General features: G+C 54.4%; 1 protein-coding gene across 1 annotated transcript; it reads left to right on the top strand.

The window, feature by feature from the left end:
• The first annotated feature begins 446 nt into the window (after window positions 1-446).
• gpm6ab (glycoprotein M6Ab) lies at window positions 447-19,590 on the top strand. The gene is made up of 7 exons (XM_039750075.1): window positions 447-810; window positions 10,093-10,285; window positions 15,168-15,324; window positions 16,355-16,508; window positions 16,810-16,886; window positions 17,039-17,104; window positions 18,574-19,590. Exons 1-7 carry the CDS (start codon window positions 774-776, stop codon window positions 18,724-18,726), a joined length of 837 nt encoding a protein of 278 aa, XP_039606009.1. The 5' UTR covers window positions 447-773; the 3' UTR covers window positions 18,727-19,590.
• The last annotated feature ends 1,320 nt before the right edge of the window (window positions 19,591-20,910 follow it).

Below are 20,910 nucleotides of genomic sequence, written 5' to 3' on the forward strand. Positions count from 1 at the left end.
CTTTTCAGTCACAGAGTGGTACAGCCTACCTGTTAGAAGAGTAGAAGGGCACAGGTGAGTGCCGGATGCCACCTGTGGGTGACATTTTGGGGGGGGTTACGGATCCTCTACAGTCACCACAGCAGACCTTCACACCTGTGTGTGCATGCCAGTGGTGTGCCAGTGCATGTGTGTCCGTCAGCCGCTTGTGCGTGCGCTGTGCCAACCCAACACGAAGCCCCAAACGCTTGCTCGCGTGCCCGCCCGACGTCAACACCACCTCTCCGCCCTCTCCGCCCCACCCCTCGCGTTATCCGTCCCGACACCCCCAAAATTCGGGTTTCGGGTCCCCAAGAAGCCGCCGCAAAACAATGCGGAGCGGAGCGAGCCGGAGGGTGAGGGCGTTCCCATTGTGTCAGGCGGGGAGTGAGTCCCGCTGGTGCCCCCTCCCTCCGCCCTCCCCGACGTCCTCCTCCTTCTCCTCCTCCGCCGCCGCCGCTCCGACTGAAAGGCGCTGTGCTTCACGCAGGCAGAGCTCGGCGATTGTCGCTCTCCCCGCTAGTCTAGCGCACCTTCCGCCGCCGTTAACCCCCGGGGCTGCTCGCCTCTTCTCCGTCCACACTCGCAGCGGGCCGTCATGGACAGCGCCGGCCGCAAGAACTGAGCGCCTTCACTGAAGACCGAAGCGAAGCGAAGCGAGCGAACCGTCACGCCTGCCAGTGCAGTCCGTCCACCGCGGGCTTTGTCGAGTGCCATCCATCTCCAGCAGCCGTCGAGCGCCGAAGCCGAGAGCCATGGAGGAGAATATGGAAGAAGGGCAGGCGCCGAAAGGTACGCGTTCGGGGCTGGTGCGTGTGCCGCGCCGCGGGAGTGGGTTCTCGTGCTGCTACCTGTGGCACCCGGGAGTGGTGGCACAGTGGCATGGTTTTTGGGGGGGCATAGGCAGGCTGTGAGAGGGACAACCCTGTGGTACCCGGAGGCGGGGGCGGGTAGTCCAGTGGCATCCGCTGAGATGGCACGCTGACAGACACACAGAGCCCAAGTGGCATCTGAAAAGGCGGCGTGCAGTTGGCTGCGCTCGCCTTTTGTTCTCTTTGTTCGTTTCTCGTCTTCACGGCTGTCTTGGCGACACAGAAGGAGTCGACGGACGAGCGAAGCCGCCTTTCCACGAGCGTGCGAGCGCGCGAGCGCAGGGAGGAATGCCAGCAGTGCCCATCGGTAAATGACAGCCCGCTGCCCATTGACTGCCTATGCTCGGGCGCCGGACCAGAGGAGATGCTGAAATTGGTGCCCAGCGTCGCCCTGTCCTCACTCGCATGGTGCGTGGGCTTCTCGCCCTTCCCGCTGACCCACTTAAGCTCCACCCGGGCTCCTTCAGTCCACCGCCTCCGTGCGCCTTTTCCGCCTGGCCAAGTGAGAAGTGAGGCGCAAGTGACCGCGCGCCATATGTCGCCAGGGCAGCCAGGGGTCCGCCTCTCTCCGTGCTCAGTGACAGGCAGGTGAGCCGCTCGGTGTCCGCGGGGCGGGGCTTGCGCGTGTCCAGCTCTCCCGCCGACTTGCAGCAAAACAAAGAGCCACGGGGGAGCGAGTGACGCAGGCGTGAGCCCCCCAACTCCCCCTCCCCTCCGCAGCAGTCACGTGAGTCGCGCGGGGGTCGCACGTTGTTTGCTTTGTGAAGGCGCCATTCGGAGCTGCCGTGAAGATGCTTATATAGCGCCTCTCGTTACCGAACACCAACCGGTGGTGGGGATCGTGGTGGCTCCAGCTAAGCTGGCATCTGTGCCATGCTGCTGTGTGAAGTCAGTGAGCCCTGCCCGAGGTGTGGCTGCCCCCTTCTAGCTTCAGTCTTTAACCCAGACGGTGCCGATGTAAGTCCGAGGGTCGTAAAATGTGCCATTTCCTAGAATGATGCTCTATATAGCGCCTTTTAGAGGTCCAGGCACTTTGTAATGGGACCTGGGGCTTTATAGTGGGACGTTTGACGTCGTGCCCCTCAGACCCTTTATAGACCCCCATGTGCCATTCTAGGCATTCACTTTATGTAGCCCCCGGTCCAGTTACTAGACCACTGGACTAAACGGGCATCCGGGACTGCCACTCTGCCCCAGGAGTGATGTGTTGATGCCAACTGTTTCTCTGTGCCAACCCTTCAGGGTGGTTTGCTGTCAGCTCTGCATGAAGTTATCTCATGGAATGGACGTCAGTTTGTGTGGCTGGTGGTCACTGGCTGGCCGTATGTGCCCATCGTGTGAGTGTTAGGCTGACCCACTGCCCCCTCAGATCCTGGCAGACATCTTCTTGGCCGTTGTCTGGGCCTAACTGAAGGACTTGCCACCAGTGGTCTGCTCTTTTGTAACGGCCCACCCTAGCGGCTCTCTGTTTCGTGGACCCCCTTTATATGACGCAAACACACAGAGACTCAGAACTCTTAGGCCATCGGGGTCATCAGACCCTTGTATATCACAAGTCACTGGCACGTGGCTGGTGACACCAAAGGGGGATTCTATAAAAAAACCACAGAGAACTGAACCAGGGTGCCACTGGTGTCAGGTAGGCATGCAGCTCCCTGTGCCACTGGGCTGTTCGGGCCAGCTGTATTATATAGTGCCTTTCATTGCCCACATTAGCGCGGTGTGACAAGCTCTTGCTTTTGCTTCCATTCCTACATCTGAAGTCAACCTGCAGACTCGTCCTCCTCACGTGTGGCCGAACAAAGTGGCATTTTATTGGGTCGAGCCACATCACTCAGGCCAGTCAGCTACAAGTGTCATCTGATTCAGTGGCACCTGGGCACATGCACCCTGAACTGCTCTCACAAAGAACCATGCAATGAAAAGGCGCTACATAAACTCGAGGCTGACTAAGCTGTGTGCCACCTGCAGGTCTGGCACCTCAAGAGTGAACTCGTGTGTCCTGCAGGGGGTGCCGCTCTTGGCTGAGCTTGATTGACAGTCGCCTACTGTTGAGGTTTCTTTTCTCAGTCCTCGCTACTCATGGTGTGGTGCCCATGTCCAGCAGTGGGCATTCTTTGTGCCATCTGACCGGCCCCTCCTTCACAGCCTTTATTCCTGTTGGCTCCTTTTTATTAAGGTCTGCTTTGGTGGGACTTTGTGATTTATCAGAACGGGCGTCGGGCAGAGAGAGGCGGGCAGCGGCTGTCAGATATGAACAGTCTAACGAGCCACGGTCGAGCAGAGTTATGGCCCTGTTACCATGGTAACGGTGACAGTGGGGACGGAGAGAGGCATTCTGGGCTCAGCTTGGGCGGCCTGCTGTCAGATGAGTTACTTCTGTGCTGCCCCTGTTCTAGAAGGTGCAGGTGAAGGGGCATCAATGCCACCACGTTAGAGGAAAAATTAGGTCGAAACTAAGCCTGTACAAAATGGCAGTGCCATCTGACTGTCCACCCTGATCATCCTGCTGTGAATTTGGTGCCCATCTCAAGTCAAACGCCCACCTGCTGTTGAAAGAGCTGCTCACCAAATTTCTTTGCCCACTGCGGGTTGAGCAAATGGGTGCGTTTTGCCAAGAGACTAGGAATCCCTTGGGGCAGTAGGGGTGTCTGCTAGAGGGCACTGCCCTGTCTGTAGCATTCCTCAGAATGGCTGGGTAAAACCTGCCAGGGGGGCACTGTTTTTATTCTGCTGTGCCAGTGGCTTGAAACTGCCATTGGACAGAGTTATGGCTAGGGGGCGCTAGTCCCTTGTGACAGTGGCTCTGGATTTGGGTGCACTGATGGCAAGATGGTGGTCCTGATGCCCTGACCTGTGGCTCTCCCCGCTGGCAGATCTGGTGCAGGTGCATTGGTGTCATCTGCCCCCTGGCGTTTGGTGCGCAGGTCATTCCAGGATGCCCACAACAGTCAGTGAGATAAGCGGACTCTGCTAGGCTGGCGCACAAGTTGGGCTGTGGCCCGCTAAGTAAGGCGCTATATCCGTTAGGTAAGCCCGTGTTGTGTCGCCAGGCCAGCGAGGGCATGCCAGTGTATCCACCCGCCGCCCCGAGTCACTCGCTTTGCAAGGCGCCTCATTCACTATTGTCCCTCCAAGTCTGTTGACAGCCGTAATTGGGTCAGCGCTGGCGAGTCTCACAATTTGCACCGTTTGTTGCCATGGAAACTGCAGCGCTCGATTAAACATGCGCACGGGAGCGTGGAGCCCGCGATATGAGTGAGCGCCGAGAACATTCCTCTGGTGCCAGTGCCCGCCACCAGTCTGACCTCATCACAGCCTGTCGGGCGCTATATATCACGGAGACCCTGGGCCATTTCTTTGTCCCTCGGCCTGTGTGGTGGGCTAGGCCTTCACTGGTGACCCCCAGGCCAATGTGGATTAGCGCGGCTGCTAATCTCTCGGAGCCTGAGGTGACAGATGGGAGCAGCGGGGGAAGGGATCTCGTGGCCACTCTTGTCACGTCTTCACTTGAATCAAGCGCCTGAGGGGCTCACATGTCACTTGGCAAACGAGCCCCCCGTTCTGCTCCTTGTGACATTTTCACAGGTGGGCCTTAGAGCCCCTCATGTCATCAAGAGGCAGAGTGAGATAAGTACTGGCCTTTAAACATTAACTGGCGGCAGGGTGGGCATGCGGTCAAAGTCCAGTGGACTGTGGACAGCTGGCCACCTTCCAAGTAAATGTCGGACCACCGCAGGACGACAGCTGCTCTGTCCTGGTTAGCAGTGCCAAGTATGAAAGGCACTGTATAAATGGTAGACTTCCCAGAAGGCACCGGGCAAAGTCAGTGGAGGGGTGGAGCTATGCAAATTAACAGGATTTGAGTGCCCCACACCTGTCAGTAGTGGGCAGGAATGCCATGGCATGTGTTTGCAGCCAAGGCACCATTTTGGATGCAATGGAGACCCTCCTGCTGCTGCTCTGGGCACCCCATGCTGATGCTGGGACCCTGCAGTGTAATTGTAGAGCACTTTAGTTTCAGCTATCTAGCGCCTTTCACAGTGACCGTCACCAAAATCTTGTGTGACGTTGTGACCTCGGTCAGCCCCATGTTGGCTAAAGTGGTCACCCACATTTGGCTACCTTGTGGCCTTAACCAGAGCTGTGGTGGCATTTCTGAGTGTCACATGTTTAGGTCAAATGCAGTGATGAGCCAACGCCACACATATGCAAATACATATTGGTGACCACTAAAATAAGTGACCAGTCCCAAGTGATGGGAACATCTCATGCCAGCACCCCTAATGCCTTTGTAGGCTCGTCCTGGTCCACCTGATATGTTTGCCCAGCTTAGCCCTGGCCATGGGTGCCATGCCCATGAAGGGCGTTAAAGGGTTGAAGCACCAGACAGTAGGTGGACAAGTGAGCCAGCTGTTTATGTTAGCCTGCCAGCCAGCGCATCGGGCACATGGACTGTAAAACTGCAGGCCCTCTGCTTTGGCGATGATGGGTGGGTGGGCAGACATTTGCTGGGAATGAAGTAGACGGCCTAAGGATGGCAGCAGCAGGGTGCCAGTAGCATGTCATGTCATGTAGATGGTAACATGTCTGAGTTTCTACGGGTGTAGTGGGTTGGCAGTGGGCATCAACTTGAAAGGCACACACAGCTCACCACCTGACGTCCATTCGGCGTTTTGTTGCCCAAGTCTCTCACGAAGGTCAGATGCCACCTTTATAGTGCAGTCACACTGATGTCACACAGAATCTACAATGGTGGTGTCCCTGTGAATTGAGTGACATAAAACGGGAACACGATGACATTACTGTCACAATGAAACACCTTAACATGCACCTTGTAAACCCTGGTGGGCTTTTGCGTGTTCATGGTGGGTTTGGCACCAAGTGGTCATTGGAAATGAATGCCAATGTAGGCACAGTGCATGTTCAGAGTATGGTGGCAAATACGGTGGCACACGACGGAGGTGTCCTAAGCTTTTCGTTGTTTTTTTTCTGGTCTTTGGTCATTTTTGGGGCATTTTCATGATTTTTCATGTGTGCCTCCATCTTGTGTTGTTTCTAAGCTGTTCACAGATGGACTGGTGCCACCCTCTGGTGCCCTTCCTGCTGATGTAAAGAGAAGATAAGTGTACTCTCAGCCCTGTCAGTGGCCGAAGTACACGGGCATCCATCCAGAGCACTTGGGCACGAGATTGGTTTGGTAGTTGTGCCCCGACACGTCGTGTCCATCTGTGAATGGCGTCCACAGCTGTGAGGTGACCTTTCAGTCCAGAGCTAAAAGTCACCACAATGGGCTGCTGTTCCACAGTGCCAGCATGGAGCTGCCATCGTGGGAACACCGACTCACCCATCTAGACTGTGTGCTCAGCCCACTGTCTGGCACTAATGCCACGGCCTAAAGAGAGATCAATAATGGTGCCAACAGCTCATGACGGTCACTATGTAAAACCGGCCCGATGTGTGACGTGCTGGTCATCGACACTTGACAAAGCAAAAGTGAAGAGGGATGGAGGTGGAAAAGGGCACCTGGGTGAGGTGCCAATCTGCTGCAGGCTCACCCACTTACGGCCCAGTAAATGTGGGTGCCCTGAGACTGTGGAGGGGCAAGGCCAAGGATCTCAAATGAGCCTCTCGTGGTCAGCCCTTGCCAGGACCTGCAGCCCGTCACTTTTGCTTTATAGTGCCTTACATTATGGATGGAGTTCAGTCTGACCCTAACCCTGACAGGAAGGACAATCCGACTGGACGGAGCCCCTTACCATCTCACTGATGGTGGTCTTTTCTACTGCAGATTTGGGGGTTTTGAGGGTCCCAGGTGGAATTGGCACCAGCGGGCACACTTGCCTACTCACCCAAATGGTTTTCAGCATTCCAGTCTGTGTCTTATAACAGTTTCATGTGGTGCTCTGTGTGAAAGGCGCTATATTGTACACAACTGTTCACAGTGACTGGGATGCCCCTGAGTCGTCCGCAAGGATGGGCAGTGTGTCCTCTGAAGTTTGCACTTTGCCATCTGCAGTGGGTCTAACACTGGCACTGCCACTGACATGCCGGATTAGAGGGAGGGTGGCAGACATCAAGCCACTGACAAAGGTGCTATAAAGCAATCACAAGGTTTAGTTTATGTGTCACCTCACCTGCCACCTCAAACCTGGTGACAAGCAGTGTACATGGGTATGGAGATAGGAAATGGCATTGGCCTTGGACCACATGCTCAGAAGTGCCCACTGTACTCGGGCTCAATAACACATCCGTGTGGCACAGCCGTTCAGAGCAACTCTCCTGGGGCTCAAGTCCAAAACACAGAGGCCTTGTCTCGATGGCAAGGGCACCTCATACCAGCCTGTAGCCCTCCCTGCATGCCATTCACGTGCAGATCTGGGGTTTGGTAGCCTCTGTGTGACACGCACTGCCATTTCTCAAGGAATCACAGAAAGAGTGGGCAACGCAGCTGGCTGGCACAGGTGTTAGGGTCCTAGTCACACATGTCCAGGAGACTGGGTTCAAGTCCTGGCCTGGCTAGTCTTGCATCTGCTCACTGACTGTGATGGGCTGGCCTCCCATCTTGGTGGGCAAAGGATGGGAGACGTGCCCACTGGCTGCACTCATTGACAGGTGTCAAATGGACCCCCTGATTGCCAGCTTGAGCTGGGCAGCTCCACTGAAAAAAACATTTGGGGCAGAATGGCATTGTGGGGCATTGTAGGGCGTGAACAAGCTGATGATAAGGCGCTATATGGGGTGAGACAGCATCAGAGTGCTTCTCATTTCTTTCACTCATCTGGTGTGATGTTGAGGGGTAGCGTTAATCAACTCGGTAAACCCATCACTGAGCACAGCTGGCATCAGAGGACTTATGACGTGCATGGGGCCTGTGACGAGGACCCCCTTTGTCTGCTTTACGTCAGTCTCTTCCCCATAAGTGGTGTTGGCATGTGCCCTTAAAAAATCTGGGACCACTGAACATGGCAGTGCTTTATGCAAACAAGCACATCAAGAGGCGTGTCTATGCTAATTAATAATTACAAAAGCCAGAGAAGCTGGCACCCACTAAGCCAGGTGCCTATTTTGAAACACGTTAAAATAAATGAATCAAAATGTGGTGGCAGGAGCTCAAATGGCCACATTGTGCCCACTGCTGTGCATGCTGCCCACAGGCCTCTGATGGCACTTGAAGCCCTCCTTAAGAATTCTGCGGTATAAAAATGAGACGTGGGCACATCACCCTTCCGTCAAAATGGACTTTGATCACATGACCCTGCAACCGATGTGTGTGCCACTCAGCGCAGCCCCCCACCATACCAGTCCTGGCTGAGGACCTCACAGGGCCTAGCAGTGCCATGCCAGGAAAGCCATGGTGGGCATCTGTGACATTAGATGAGAACAGGCCACACAGCCCAGCAAAACTCGCCCAGTTAAATCCCCCAAGTTAACCCTGCTGCCCAGCACACCATCGGGTCACCTATGCCATGTCCATGGGGATCTCCCTAATGTACCCTTAACAAGTTCCCAACTGTGTCCCCAAGTTCTCGTTGAGCTTGTTTCAAAGTGACACACATCACCCTCTGGTTCCTGCGTGTGAGCCAGTTCTGCGCCCATCTGCATGCTATGCCCTGATCTGCCACTTCTTCTAGTCTGATGCCCAACCTCTCTTTCCAGTTTAGTTGATGCCAACAGCAATTTTGTCACTTGAGAAGTCAAAATTTGTGTGACTTCTCATGGACTGCAGACTGCTCCATGTCACTGGCCAGAAATCACCAGCCACTTCCAGCCTGCATGGCACTATGGCAGTGCCAGGTGTGACATATGGCAATCAAAGAGATTTTGAGCTCATGAAAGGCACTACACTCAATGGGAGGGAATGCCAGCAGGACTACGAAAGGCACAATAGCAAGGGTGGACTAGCTGCCAAGGAGCTGCCAACCTGGTCTTGAGGCGGCCATCTTACCTCCTCTGTCCTGTCAATCACGGCAGCTTTGGGGAGTTTATTGGCAGAGCATTTGGCTGTGGGGATCGGGTGGTCATCGTCTGCTGGGGGCACACTAAATCTTGACTTGGTGTGGGTCTCCACCTGTGACGAGAACATTGCAGGGGTCAAGTGAAAGCGGGCAGTGGACACTGAAGTTGGAGTAAAGGGCGCCTCCCATTGGCAGGGCATCTCTCTGTCTCATTCTGTCTGTGCCAAGGGGCTCCTGTTATCAGTGAAAGTCACTTCTCTTAGTGTGCCCAACACCAAGGCAGTTCCATTGGCATTTCTTAGTTGTCTTTCCTGTTAACTTCTGATGTTACAGGCCAGCCGTGCAGAAGACTGCCAAGTGCCTAGTGGACCTCAGACGATGAACGTGAAAGTCTGCTGGCCTGGGAGAGACGGGCGGGCACCGCGCCAGCAATGTGAAACACAAATGCAATTAGCGGCGGCCGTTAAATGGCCTGAATCTAATAACGGCCAGATGAGGGCGATTGCTCTGAAGCGGCGAGGCTGCCATCCCAAAGCGTGGCGACCACCGCTCCATCAACATGCCCGGGTGGTGTTGTCCCTGGCGCTGCCTCATTCTGTAACTGCTCCTCGTTTTAGTGCAGGCCACAGGACCCGGTGCTCCCTGAGTGGAATCCGCATGTTCACCCCGTGTGTATGTGGATGTTTAGGTGGCACCACTAAATCGAGCCTGACAGGCTGGTGCCTTTCATCGAGCGCTGGTTCTGTTTCTGCAGTCAGGAGACGTTAAGCCTCTGATCCTGCCGACTACGTCACGCCTCGTTTGTGGCTTTCCTGAGCCGGGTATCTCGTAATGAAAGGCTCTCTATATTTGGGGGTCCCCATTAAGATGGGTATGAGACTGCCAAGTGGTGCTTTATCTCTACACCCTGTTAATGGCACTTGCTGATGCCCGATGTTCTCATCTGATCGCTGGCCTGACTTCTCCCGAGTTGATCTCGGCGGCACAAGGGCTTTTTGTGTGAGAGTCACAGAACTCCAGAATTAGCATCGGTGGGCACGTGACGGCATCGCATGAAGAGCCCCTTTGTTCCCACATCTCCTCTCTTTTTGTTTTTCGCTCCTCTTGGTAACCAGGGAGACAGCGGCACAGAAGCCAAGGATGCCGCTGAGATAGCAAGCCACAGTTGGAGTAGTGGCCCTGGCATGGGTGCCCAGTCTCTGGCCGGGATGCGCTCTGTAAAAAGCCTCTTCTGTCTTTTGCAGGATGCTTCGAATGCTGCATCAAATGCCTGGGTGGCATCCCCTACGCCTCACTGATCGCCACCATCCTGCTCTATGCCGGCGTGGCCCTCTTCTGTGGCTGCGGGCACGAGGCCCTCTCGGGGACGACGAACATCCTGCAGGCCTATTTTGAGGTTGAAAGAACAGCTGGCGACACCTTAGACGTCTTTACCATGTGAGTGACCTTTCTATGTGGGGAACCAGTGCTTATGGTGGGCTTTGAAGAGTGTGGCCCTGCGGGCACACCTCGGGAGGTGGACTGGTCCTTTGGTGGGTAACCAGTGAGGAGCCCAAACATGTGGGTGTAGTGTTGGCATGAGCCAGGACTTGTTGTCTGAGATTTTTGGGTGGATGGCGCCCCCTGCTGTCACAGCTGGGGGGGGCTCACATTCACTGATATCTGGTCTCGTGCTTTGCCAGGACGTCAAATGGCCCCTGGGCACCTAAATCTGTTGAGCTGCCCTGATCTCCCCCACCTGATGGCCGTTTAGCTCGTCCCCCATCACCGCAGTCCTTTTCATTTCTGATATACGATCTGAAGATCGATGTGGCGCTCGGCCCCACGGGGCACACAAGTCTATTCATTTCTGCCCGCGCTCGCTCTTATTGATCTCCTGCTTAGCGCCTGAGTTATCCCTCAGTCCTCATTCAGGCTTCTGTGTGTGTGTGTGTGTGTGTGTGCGTCTGATCAAACCAGGGGCTCACGCTCACTCTGTCTGATGTTGGAAGTGCAGGCCCATGAAAGGCGCTATATAACACATGGCGTCAGCTATGGACAAGGGGTGTGAAGCAGAGACCACCCGACTAGCATCTGAGCCCCTGATGCGTAAAGCTTTTACGTTCACTTTAAGGACCACCATAAAGTGCCTTTCACTGCCTGCCACCAAGGGACTTGGTCACTGGCAGGATGGCACTGGTGCAACTAAACGGGAGAACCAAGGCCACTAGGAGCTGTAAGCATTTAGTAGAGCCACCAAGAAGTGACCTGCCCCTTAAGGTCAGGAAAGGGGCATCAGAGGTGGCATCACCTCCTGGCCACTAGGGGGCACAAGATGGCCAATGTGCTACCCTGCATAGTGCCAGCAGCTGGGGAAACACCATGGAGTCCTAAAGGCGGAGGTGTGCAGGGACAGCGGGGGGCAGTAGTGGGGGTCCCAGAATGCTGTCCAGATTGGGGTCCAAAGCCCCAGACCTCCTGAAGATTATTGACTCCAGTGGGCAGAGACACGGGTTCAACAGTGCAGGCGGGCCCAGAGAGGCCATACTGTGGTCATGTGTTTGATGATCCTCACACCACATATAGCGCCTTTCACCAGCACCACGCTGACTAGCTACCAGTTCAAGTGATCAGTCTATAAGGGACTGCGAACAGAAGGGGGCGCTCTTCCAGCATCCTAAAAGCTGTGTGTCCTACTACAGCAGGACCTCCATGGCCTATAGGTGTCACCCCCTTAGCCCACTAGCCTTGGCACACCCATCCTAAACCTCCCTCCTGTGCTCTCTCTTTCCATGGCTCATCACTGGCCACTTAGTGGTGCCACCTCCTGCCCTAAGGTGTCACCAGACTAGAGCTCCCTCTGGCGTCTTGCATCTCACTGCTCTCTTCTTTATTAATCTCTACACTCCCACCCTGGCACTGCCAGCTGGCCTGACTGTACCCCCTGCCCTCCATGGCCTAACCAGCTCCATAGGGAGTTTGGGTATCTATGGCAACTGCCGAGTTGGCTGCCCTCTAGTGTTGATGGAGATCATTGTCTGTTTCTTTTACTCCCAGGTGGCACTCTGCTTTTCCTTTCTTGTGTGCCCCTGCCAGTAGCCCATCTGGTACTTTTACAGGGCTTACTGCCCACCTGGCAGCGCCCTTCCTTTTGCAACAGCATGACGACGTGCGTCATCAGTGCCACCACATGCTTCTGTCTCTCACTCTTTTGTAAAACCTTGTCAGCTCCCGCCCTGTGACACTCTGGCAATTCCCCCCCCAGCCCCCAAACCTTTCACAGTGGGCACCATCAGAAAGCACTGCCAGGGCTCCAAGACCATCACCCTGTGACATTTTCAGACATATGTGATGGCACCCTTTTGCGTGTGATGCTGGGCGCCATTTTCATAAGTCGTCGTGTTGTTGATTTTCAAACCAGAGTTGCCACGGGAGAGCACTGTGACAGTGACATGCCAGCAGATGATGCCACTGTGCCCTGGAATGAATGTGGAATGGGTAGATGCTCGGTTGCTGCGGAAACGAAGAAGAGCTGCAGATTTTCGTCGATTTCTTTCCAAGACTCGTTCTTCTATTGCAGCCGATGTCGTCTCCTAGCAACAGCCGTGTGTGCGCCTGAATCCAAATGACAAGTTGGCATGCCATCGATTGTGGCTGGGTGAGCCCTGGAGGATCTGCTGGCAATGGCCCGTGCCCACACTCAACCTCTCTGTGTGTGAATGAGCAGCCGTAGGGCCCCTCTGGAACAAAGCGGGCACCAAAAGGAGCAGCTGCCTTGGAGTGTGCCAGTGACCTCTGCATCTGTATAGTGCCTTTCAGGCCAGCTGGACTCCTCCTGTGTTCACATAAACGAGGACTTCACTTTCAACAGTGGAGGGCTCAGTCATGCCAGGGACTGCTTACCCAGTGGGTGTTGTTAGTGGGAGCCTTCTAAGACAGCTGATGGCATACTTGGAGTGGTCATCTGCTCTGCCAGCTAAACACAGAAGAAAGGCAAATGTGGCCTCTTGGTGGCTGATGCCACTGTGCCTATAGGCCAATGTGGCACCTGTGCCCAGTGGCCAAATCACCAAAGTGTGATCTGATCACTCCAGCTCAATGAGAGGGCAACGTAACAACTGGTGCTGCTCGGACTTTGGTTCGGGTCCCAGTTGGCGCCATCCTCCTTGAGCTCACATTTGTCTGCATGTGGCACCCCCTACAGGGCAGAACTATCCCTTGGCCTTTATCTGGTGACCCAGAATCTGATAGTTGAGTATGTAGGATGGTATGCTAGTCAGCACTGGTGCCTGGTTCCAAATGCCAGTCTGGTGACCCTTGGTGTGCAGATGGCATGTTCTTCCCGTGTTTGTGTGGGTTTTCTGAAGGTTTCCCAGTGTGCCTCCCACACCCTAAAGATTTATCATTGATAGACATATCTAAAGTGTGCCCTGTGTTGACCTGGCACTCCCCCAGGCTGGTTCTTCTCTTGTACCTGTGTCGGACTGCTGCCCCCTTTTGGCACATTGTTTACTTGTGCCCTTTACTGCCTGGTAAAGCTTATTGAAGACAATGAATGTATAGCAAATAACACGCTGGCTGGATGGGTGACATTGTGCCAGGTGCCAACACTCCTATCTGGTAGAATGCCTGGCTCACCTGCATCATCACTCTCCTCCTCCCATTCTGCCCTCCTGTGCCCTCTGCTCCTTATCGTCTCACTTCAGCTCAAGCCCTGTGCCCACATTCCTCATGTACTTTTCGAGTGTTCTGGTGTGCAAATCCTCATTGGTGCAGTGGGTGGCACTGTGGAGCAGACACACAGACACACACACCACTGATTGGTCATCTGTCACTGTGTGTGCCCCACATGTGTTAGTCACATACAGTCGGTGGTCAAGCAAGTGACATTAAAGGCTCCCAGCTTTGATCAGATGAGCCACCCTGCTGAGATGCACTGTGCCTGCTACCAAAATATACAATGCTGCCATCTGATGGTGATGCCCAGGCCTGCACCTCCATGGCACTCACATTCATGAAGCCTGAATAAACAAAAGACTAAACATCCATCCATTGGTCTTCTGAAGCCCCTTCATCTGAGTTAGACGTCACTGAAGGCCACGTCCCGTACCAGGAGCATGGGCCAGGCCTGAGGGGGGCGCCAGACCATCAAGAAGACTTGGAATATGTGAGCAGAAGGTCAGGGTGGATGTGAAAATGTCACCTAAAGGACCTCAGTTCTGGGCTTTGACCGCTAGAGGGCACTCCAGCTCAAGTGCCAAACAAGAGCAAGAGGAGAGCATGATGGGAAAACGGCAAAGCAGCTGCCCCCCTGCACTCCCAGTGGGCCCAGTGAAGAGGCTGATGCCCGCTGCCCCACAGCCCTGTCACCAACACGCCCCGCACCTGCCTTTCCAGATCTCGGGCCTTTCTTTCTTTCTTTCTTTCACAAACACTAATGTCACACAATTACATTTTTTTCTTTCTCTTCTATTCATCCCCGTCATATAGCGCCTTTCACTTCTGTCCATGTTCACTGCTTTCCCCTGCCAGTCAAACTTTGAGCCAGAGGTGACTTTATTTGTGTCACTCGCAGTCCTTCCTGCAATGACATCCTGCATTTGGACCGAGGCACCAGTGAAGAGCCACCACCTGGGCTTTTGTCCCTACTGTCCCTGCTCTACTGTGCCCCTACAACCTGAGAACGCTGAGCTTGTGTCCAGCCATTTGGCGTCCGTCTGTGGCTCGGGGTTTTCTCTTTGGCATTTCTGTGATGACTGCCCACTAACTTTGAGGTGGTACCCACTGTGAAAGGCGCTATATGTGACGAAGGTGCATCTGTCCATCCATTATGAAGCCTCCGTCAGATCAGGGTGACAAACTCTGGACTTGTGTGTGACGTCCTGAGCACTGGTAGTGAAGGCAGCCCCCTGCTGGGCACTTCTTAATAAGGGGATCATCTGTCACCAGGAGGTCACAGAATGCCACCTTCGACACCACAAGTTTAGGAAAATAAGCCAAAGATCCGAAATGGATGAGGGGCACAGCTGAGTAGTGCAGGGCATTAAATGGGCATCTCGTGACTGAGCATGTGCCAGGGAGCGCGAGTGACGTTGTGACATCGGGAGCACATGGAGACACGCCGGTGCCCTTTGCCCTTACATTTCTTATACCCTCCGCCTGCCCCTTGTCCAGGTCAGAATCATGGCAGCAGGGTGACCATGGCCTTCATTCAGAGACGTGCCTCTGTTAGGGACCCCCCTTCCTGTATTATTGCTGTGGAGAATGTCCCATGAAAGGCGCTATATAAAGGCAGCGCTGTGCTCCTCCTCTTCTTCTTCTTCTTCTTCTTCTTGCACAGGATTGACATTTTCAAGTATGTCATCTACGGAGTGGCCGCCGCTTTCTTCGTCTATGGGATCCTGCTGATGGTGGAGGGCTTCTTCACGACTGGCGCCATTAAGGATCTGTACGGGGACTTCAAGATCACCACGTGTGGCCGATGTGTCAGCGCCTGGGTAAGTAAGTAAGTGTGCGCCCGGGAATGTCCCACCGAATGTCCCAAGCCTCCAGGCTCACTAAAGGGACAAAGCTGGCTTTGTGAGAGCTCACCATAAGGAAGCTTCTTTGTGTGCCCATTCAGCATGAATGTCACCCACATGCCAATCCTGTGAGTATGAAAATCAAATTGCAGCTCTTAGTCATCTGCCCACGTGTGACAACATCATGTGGTGGACTCGACTGCCGTGCACTGGCGCACCCTAAAGGGGCGGGTTCCTCCTCACTGCCACCCATTGACCCGATGGGCACGAGTCTCAATGGCTGAATGGCACAGCAGGTGGAAGTGCAGACCCTGAAGCCCCCAAAGTGGCATTACCAGCTCAGCCATCCATTTCAAATTAGGACCCCAGGTTGAAGGCTGACCTAGAAGGGACACCAGGACATTGTGAAGTGACATTTTAGTGTCGGCAGCCACCTTAAACTGTTCACTCCTAACTGTCAGGGCCCGGGCAGCAGCACTGCCATGCACTGGACCACCGTACCAGCTGAAGCTAGGCAGTGAGTGGGGGGGTGAAGCTCACCACTCTGTCCATATTCAGCATGACTCACATTGGCACTGAGGATGGCACTGCAGCTTGCTTACCTCACGATCAGGCACAGAGTAAATAGTCCTTGATGGCACATAGAGGGCCACCGTGTCACTGCACTGGCCATTTAGTCTATAAGCAGGGAAGCAGAGTGGACAGTAAGGCAGTCCAGATGTGACCCATGTATGGCCGGCTCACTGTGGGGTACAACCACTTTGTAAGAGGGCACCACTGTCTGGCTGCCAGGGGCATGCTGGATGACATGGCATACAAGGTGCCACCTGTGGAAACTGAAGAGGCTGAAGGATGGCAGCTTAATGGTGCCCTCAGGTGTTCTGGGCACTGCTCTAACTCAGGTGAGTGCTCCACGTGGCACTGGCCATTATAAGCCATGGAAGGGAGGTGCCAGCAGTTTCTTGGCGCTCAGTGCCCACACTCATGTCCATCTTCTTGCTTGCAGTTCATCATGCTGACCTATGTCTTCATGCTGGCCTGGCTGGGGGTCACTGCCTTCACCTCACTGCCAGTCTTCATGTACTTCAACATCTGGACCATCTGTCAGAACACCACCATAGTGGGCGGCACCAACCTGTGTCTGGACTTGCGTCAGTATGGTAAGTGGTCCCTCAGATGGCTGCTCATGCCCACAGTGTCCATGGTCATGGAGTGAAGGACTCCTCTCCTGTTCTTCATCCAGTTCTACATGGTCGGCCATCATCCCACCAGTGCTATGTGGGCATGGGGCAGGCAATGGACTTCTTGTTGTCATTGATTTCCATCGAGTAAGGTGACACAGATGTGATGTACCAGGGCAGAGTGTCCTGGGAGGGGCACTTGCCATTCCGTGAGTTGTTTTTGTCCAGTGGGGGCACTTGATCTGCTGTACACCCATGACACTGTACCCTCTTTTTGCAGGAATCGTCCCTGTTGGGGATGAGAAGAAAGTCTGCGTGGGCTCTGACAACTTCTACAAGATGTGTGAATCTACTGAGGTGAGTGTGTGTGCCAGTGCCCGAGGCAGGTGGCTGTGTGCCCAGAAGGCACCAGATAGTAGGCAAGTGGGCAGCAGCCTGCAAGTTTGGGGAAGAGCTGGCACCCTCTACTGCTGGCACTGGTGGCACTGATGCTGTGTCTTGCCTTGCAGCTCGACCTCACGTTCCATTTGTTCATCGTTGCCCTCGCGGGTGCAGGAGCAGCCGTCATCGCCATGGTGAGCACCGTCACTTTGTCTGTCTGTCTGTCTGTCTGTCTGTCTGTCTGGGTGTCGTTTGTGTTGCTGCCATTCCGCACGGCTTCTCTCATTTGAATTTTCCCCGTTGGAGACGACAAAGAGGCACAGACGGTGAGAGCTGCACGTTGCCATGGTAACAGGATGAAGAAATGCCAGGCGGTGCGCAGTCCTCGAAAGGCAGCCGTCTTAGCTGACATTTTCTTCTTCTTGCTATCATGGCATGTCAAGCCTGCCCAGATTTGGCCCAGCTGACTGACCAGGTATCCAGATCCATTGGCACTGGGGATGCTACATGAGTGATGGGCACCAGTGTGCTTCATTTGAATCTGCTGCCCCCTAGTGGACTGCGCCGTAACACAGGCATTCAGCCAGCTGTTGCCCAAGAAACCCTGTTTGATGCCCTCACCTGGCTTTGAGTGTTACTTCAACTGTGCACCTCAGACGGCAGCTGCTACAAGAAGGTCTGGCTAGCAGTCTGAGGAGTTGTGGGGTGGCACCTCTGAAGGCGTTTGGCCGGGCACACCCCATGGTGTCTTTCGGCAGGTGGCACCTGCTGAAAGGTGATGTATGAAACAAGGATTGGCCGACTGCTGGCAGAAGAGCGCAAGACAACGTGTTTGAAAATGTCCTGGGTGCAAGGCCCCCGTGTGTAGCAGCCTCCTGCCTGTAGGGGCACCGTGAGAGGTGCCATCTAAAAGAAACAAAGACTATATAACCATCAATGATAGTTTCTGAAGGGTTCGGAGCTTTTCAAAAGTTGATTGGCTGCTGAATCGGATGTTGCCAGGCACTATAAAGTATCACGTGGGTATTGTGAAGGGTACTATAAAGTATTGTGTGGGTATTATGAAGGGCACTATAAAGTATCGCGTGGGTATTATGAAAGGTACTATAAAGTATCGTGTGGGTATTATGAAGGGCACTATAAAGTATTAAGTGGGTATTATGAAGGGCACTATAAAGTACCGAGTGGGTATTATGAAGGGCACTATAAAGTATCAAGTGGGTATTATGAAGGGCACTATAAAGTATTAAGTGGGTATTATGAAGGGCACTATAAAGTATCGTGTGGGTATTATGAAGGGCACTATAAAGTATTAAGTGGGTATTATGAAGGGCACTATAAAGTATTGTGTGGGTATTATGAAAGGGCACTATAAAGTATTGAGTGGGTATTATGAAGGGCACTATAAAGTATTAAGTGGGTATTGTGAAGGGCACTATAAAGTTTTGAGTGGGTATTATGAAGGGCATTATAAAGTATCAAGTGGGTATTGTGAAAGGGCACTATAAAGTATCGTGTGGGTATTGTGAAGGGCACTACACAGCCAATGCAGGTGACAGACAGCCAAGTCTGTCTGCGCTGGGCGCCCCCTGGTGGTCGTGTTGCTGTGTATCGCTGCTGTCTCCCTGTCTGACTATCTGTCTGTCTGTCTGTCTGTCCGCAGGTCCACTACCTAATGGTGCTCTCTGCCAACTGGGCCTACGTGAAGGACGCTTGCAGGATGCAGAAGTACGAGGACATCAAGTCCAAGGAGGAGCAGGAGCTTCATGACATCCACTCGACCCGCTCCAAGGAGCGCCTCAACGCGTACACATAGAGCGCCGGCCGGCCTCGCCGCCTGTGCCCGGGGGTCGCCACGGAGGCACGATGCGGGCCAGCCACCCTGATAATGTACAGTATTTGAGGGCTCCCCTCGTCCCGTCCCTGTGTCTCGTCCTATGATTTTTCTTTTCTGACTAATCCCCCCCCCAACCCCCATTAACCCCGGCCTGTCCCGTGGCGCTTCCTCGGTGCCGGCGGGCGGACCTCCACACGCAGACCGCGGACGTCAACGGTCGGCCAGGTCACCGGCTCGCTCCCCGAGGACACCCCGCGATGTGGTCCCAGACCACATTCTGACCGGCTGTATATAACGACGCGCTCGAGTGACCGGACGGACGGGCAGACGGGCGACTTCCTCAGCCTCGGCGGCCCCTGTCCGTCTGTCCGAGGACCCGCCCGGCCCCGTGTCCCCCGCTAGTGTTGTGACGCCCCCATCTCGCTGTCGACCTCCTGTATTCGGTGAAGACGATGACGGTGACGATCTTCGGTAGTTGTTCCATGTGGCATGGTGACGCTCAGTTCAGTGCTCAGTGATCGTTTCACGACTCTTCCTCTTCCTGCTCCTCTTCCTCCTCCTCCTCCTCGTCCTTTTTTACACTTTGATCGGTGCGCTCGTCGGGCTCCAGGCTCGCTTCTCGTGTTTGATTTGTGTTTGTGCCCGGTCTTCCGTGGACCCTCGCCGTTTTGTATTCGCTAGGACCCCCGCGATGCCCCCCGTCTTTTGTACTTTTTCTCTCTCTCTCTCTCTCCCGCTTCGTAGTCGGCTGCTCGATCGCTCTGTTCTGTAAATACTCGTGCCAACTGCTTGACGGTGGAGTTTTGGACTTGCTTGCACAAATAAAGAGCACACGTGTCCTTGTTCACGCGCCTCTCGACTCCTTTGTGACACTGAAGCCCACCCTGGCTGGCCCGGCTCTCCCTGGTCACCAGCCTGCACGCCTTTTGAACAACGTCAAATAAATTCTGAAAAGGGCGAGGGGGATATATAGCGCCTTGCCGTCCCAGGTGCTTTACCTGTCCACTGTGGGCACAGAAGCAGATGAAAATGCCACCCCAGCCTCCTCAGGGGCCACGCCGCCGGCCGGAGTGCCATCTGTGGTAAAGAAGAAGCACGGTGGGCTCACGTGGGGGCGTCCGGAGGACCAGAGAAGTCGCCCAGAAAAAGACAGACAGTCCTTGGGGCCACCTCACATGGCGACACTGAGGCAGAGAGTGGGAAATGCTGGGAGTACTGCAATGGGCACCATGAAGGGTACCTCAGAGGGTCTGTCTCAGCCCAGATGGTGCCAACTCTCCACTACTAGCTGAGCTGCTACATTCAGGCCAGCAGGGCGGGTGGCACTGCAGGTTGTGACGCTGGCTGTCGGCATTGGAGACCCGGGTTCAAGTCACTGTCCGTCTGCTGCTTGTGTGTCTCCCTGTGTGCACTTGGGCTTCTTCCAGGGACGCTGGTCATGTGTGTGTGTGTGTGTGTGTGTGTGACACAGTCCTAGCACGACAGAGAATGGGCACTGCCAAGGACGGCACTTGGGGCTGATAGACAGTTGGCCTTCTGGACGCCTTGCCGAACAAGCGACAATGAAAAAGACCCCAGAAAGAGCAACAGTCAGTGGCCAAACGAGGGGTCCGGTCAACGGAGTGACCAGCCGAACGAGACCCAGGTGACAGCTAGGATGGCCAGAGTGTCACTGCCCCACTCAACTTGTGATTCAAACATTTGCACCCCGCGGAGTTTTCTCTTTGCTGACAGATCGCGGCCCATCATCATCATCATCATCATCATCATCATCATCAGAAGAGGTTTTATTTATATAGCGCCTTTCTCATAACTTTATTAAATGATCAGCCTAAGTAAGTGACAGGTGACGATGGGCTGGCCCGTGGTGACCGTGGTGGTGACCAGAGTCATTTCTGCTCGCTATTATTATTGCAAATCTTTCTTCCTCTGCGCGTCGACCTTTTAATTTGATTTCGGTGACCTGAATATGACATGGCGACATTTTGTCACTCCAATTGTATTTCTTAATCAGAGAAAAAGACCAACGAGCTCCGCAGCAACCCCCCACTGTCGCCCGTCTCCGAAGGAGAAGAAGCTCGGGTGTCCAATCACAGCGCCCCCTCTGCTCACGTCCCTCGTCAGGGTGTCGTGATGCCCACCACATACCAGCTGTCCCACCTC

The sequence above is a fragment of the Polypterus senegalus genome, chromosome 4 (assembly GCF_016835505.1).
Source record: "Polypterus senegalus isolate Bchr_013 chromosome 4, ASM1683550v1, whole genome shotgun sequence".
Classification (NCBI taxonomy): Eukaryota; Metazoa; Chordata; class Cladistia; order Polypteriformes; family Polypteridae; genus Polypterus; species Polypterus senegalus.

Bases quoted from the DNA above. Each gene is read 5' to 3' on its own strand.
- gpm6ab (XM_039750075.1), top strand. From the start codon at position 774: ATGGAGGAGAATATGGAAGAAGGGCAGGCGCCGAAAG. The intron at 16,509-16,809 runs GTAAGTGGTCCC...CTCTTTTTGCAG, and splicing joins TCTGGACTTGCGTCAGTATG to GAATCGTCCCTGTTGGGGAT. The intron at 17,105-18,573 runs GTGAGCACCGTC...GTCTGTCCGCAG, and splicing joins GAGCAGCCGTCATCGCCATG to GTCCACTACCTAATGGTGCT.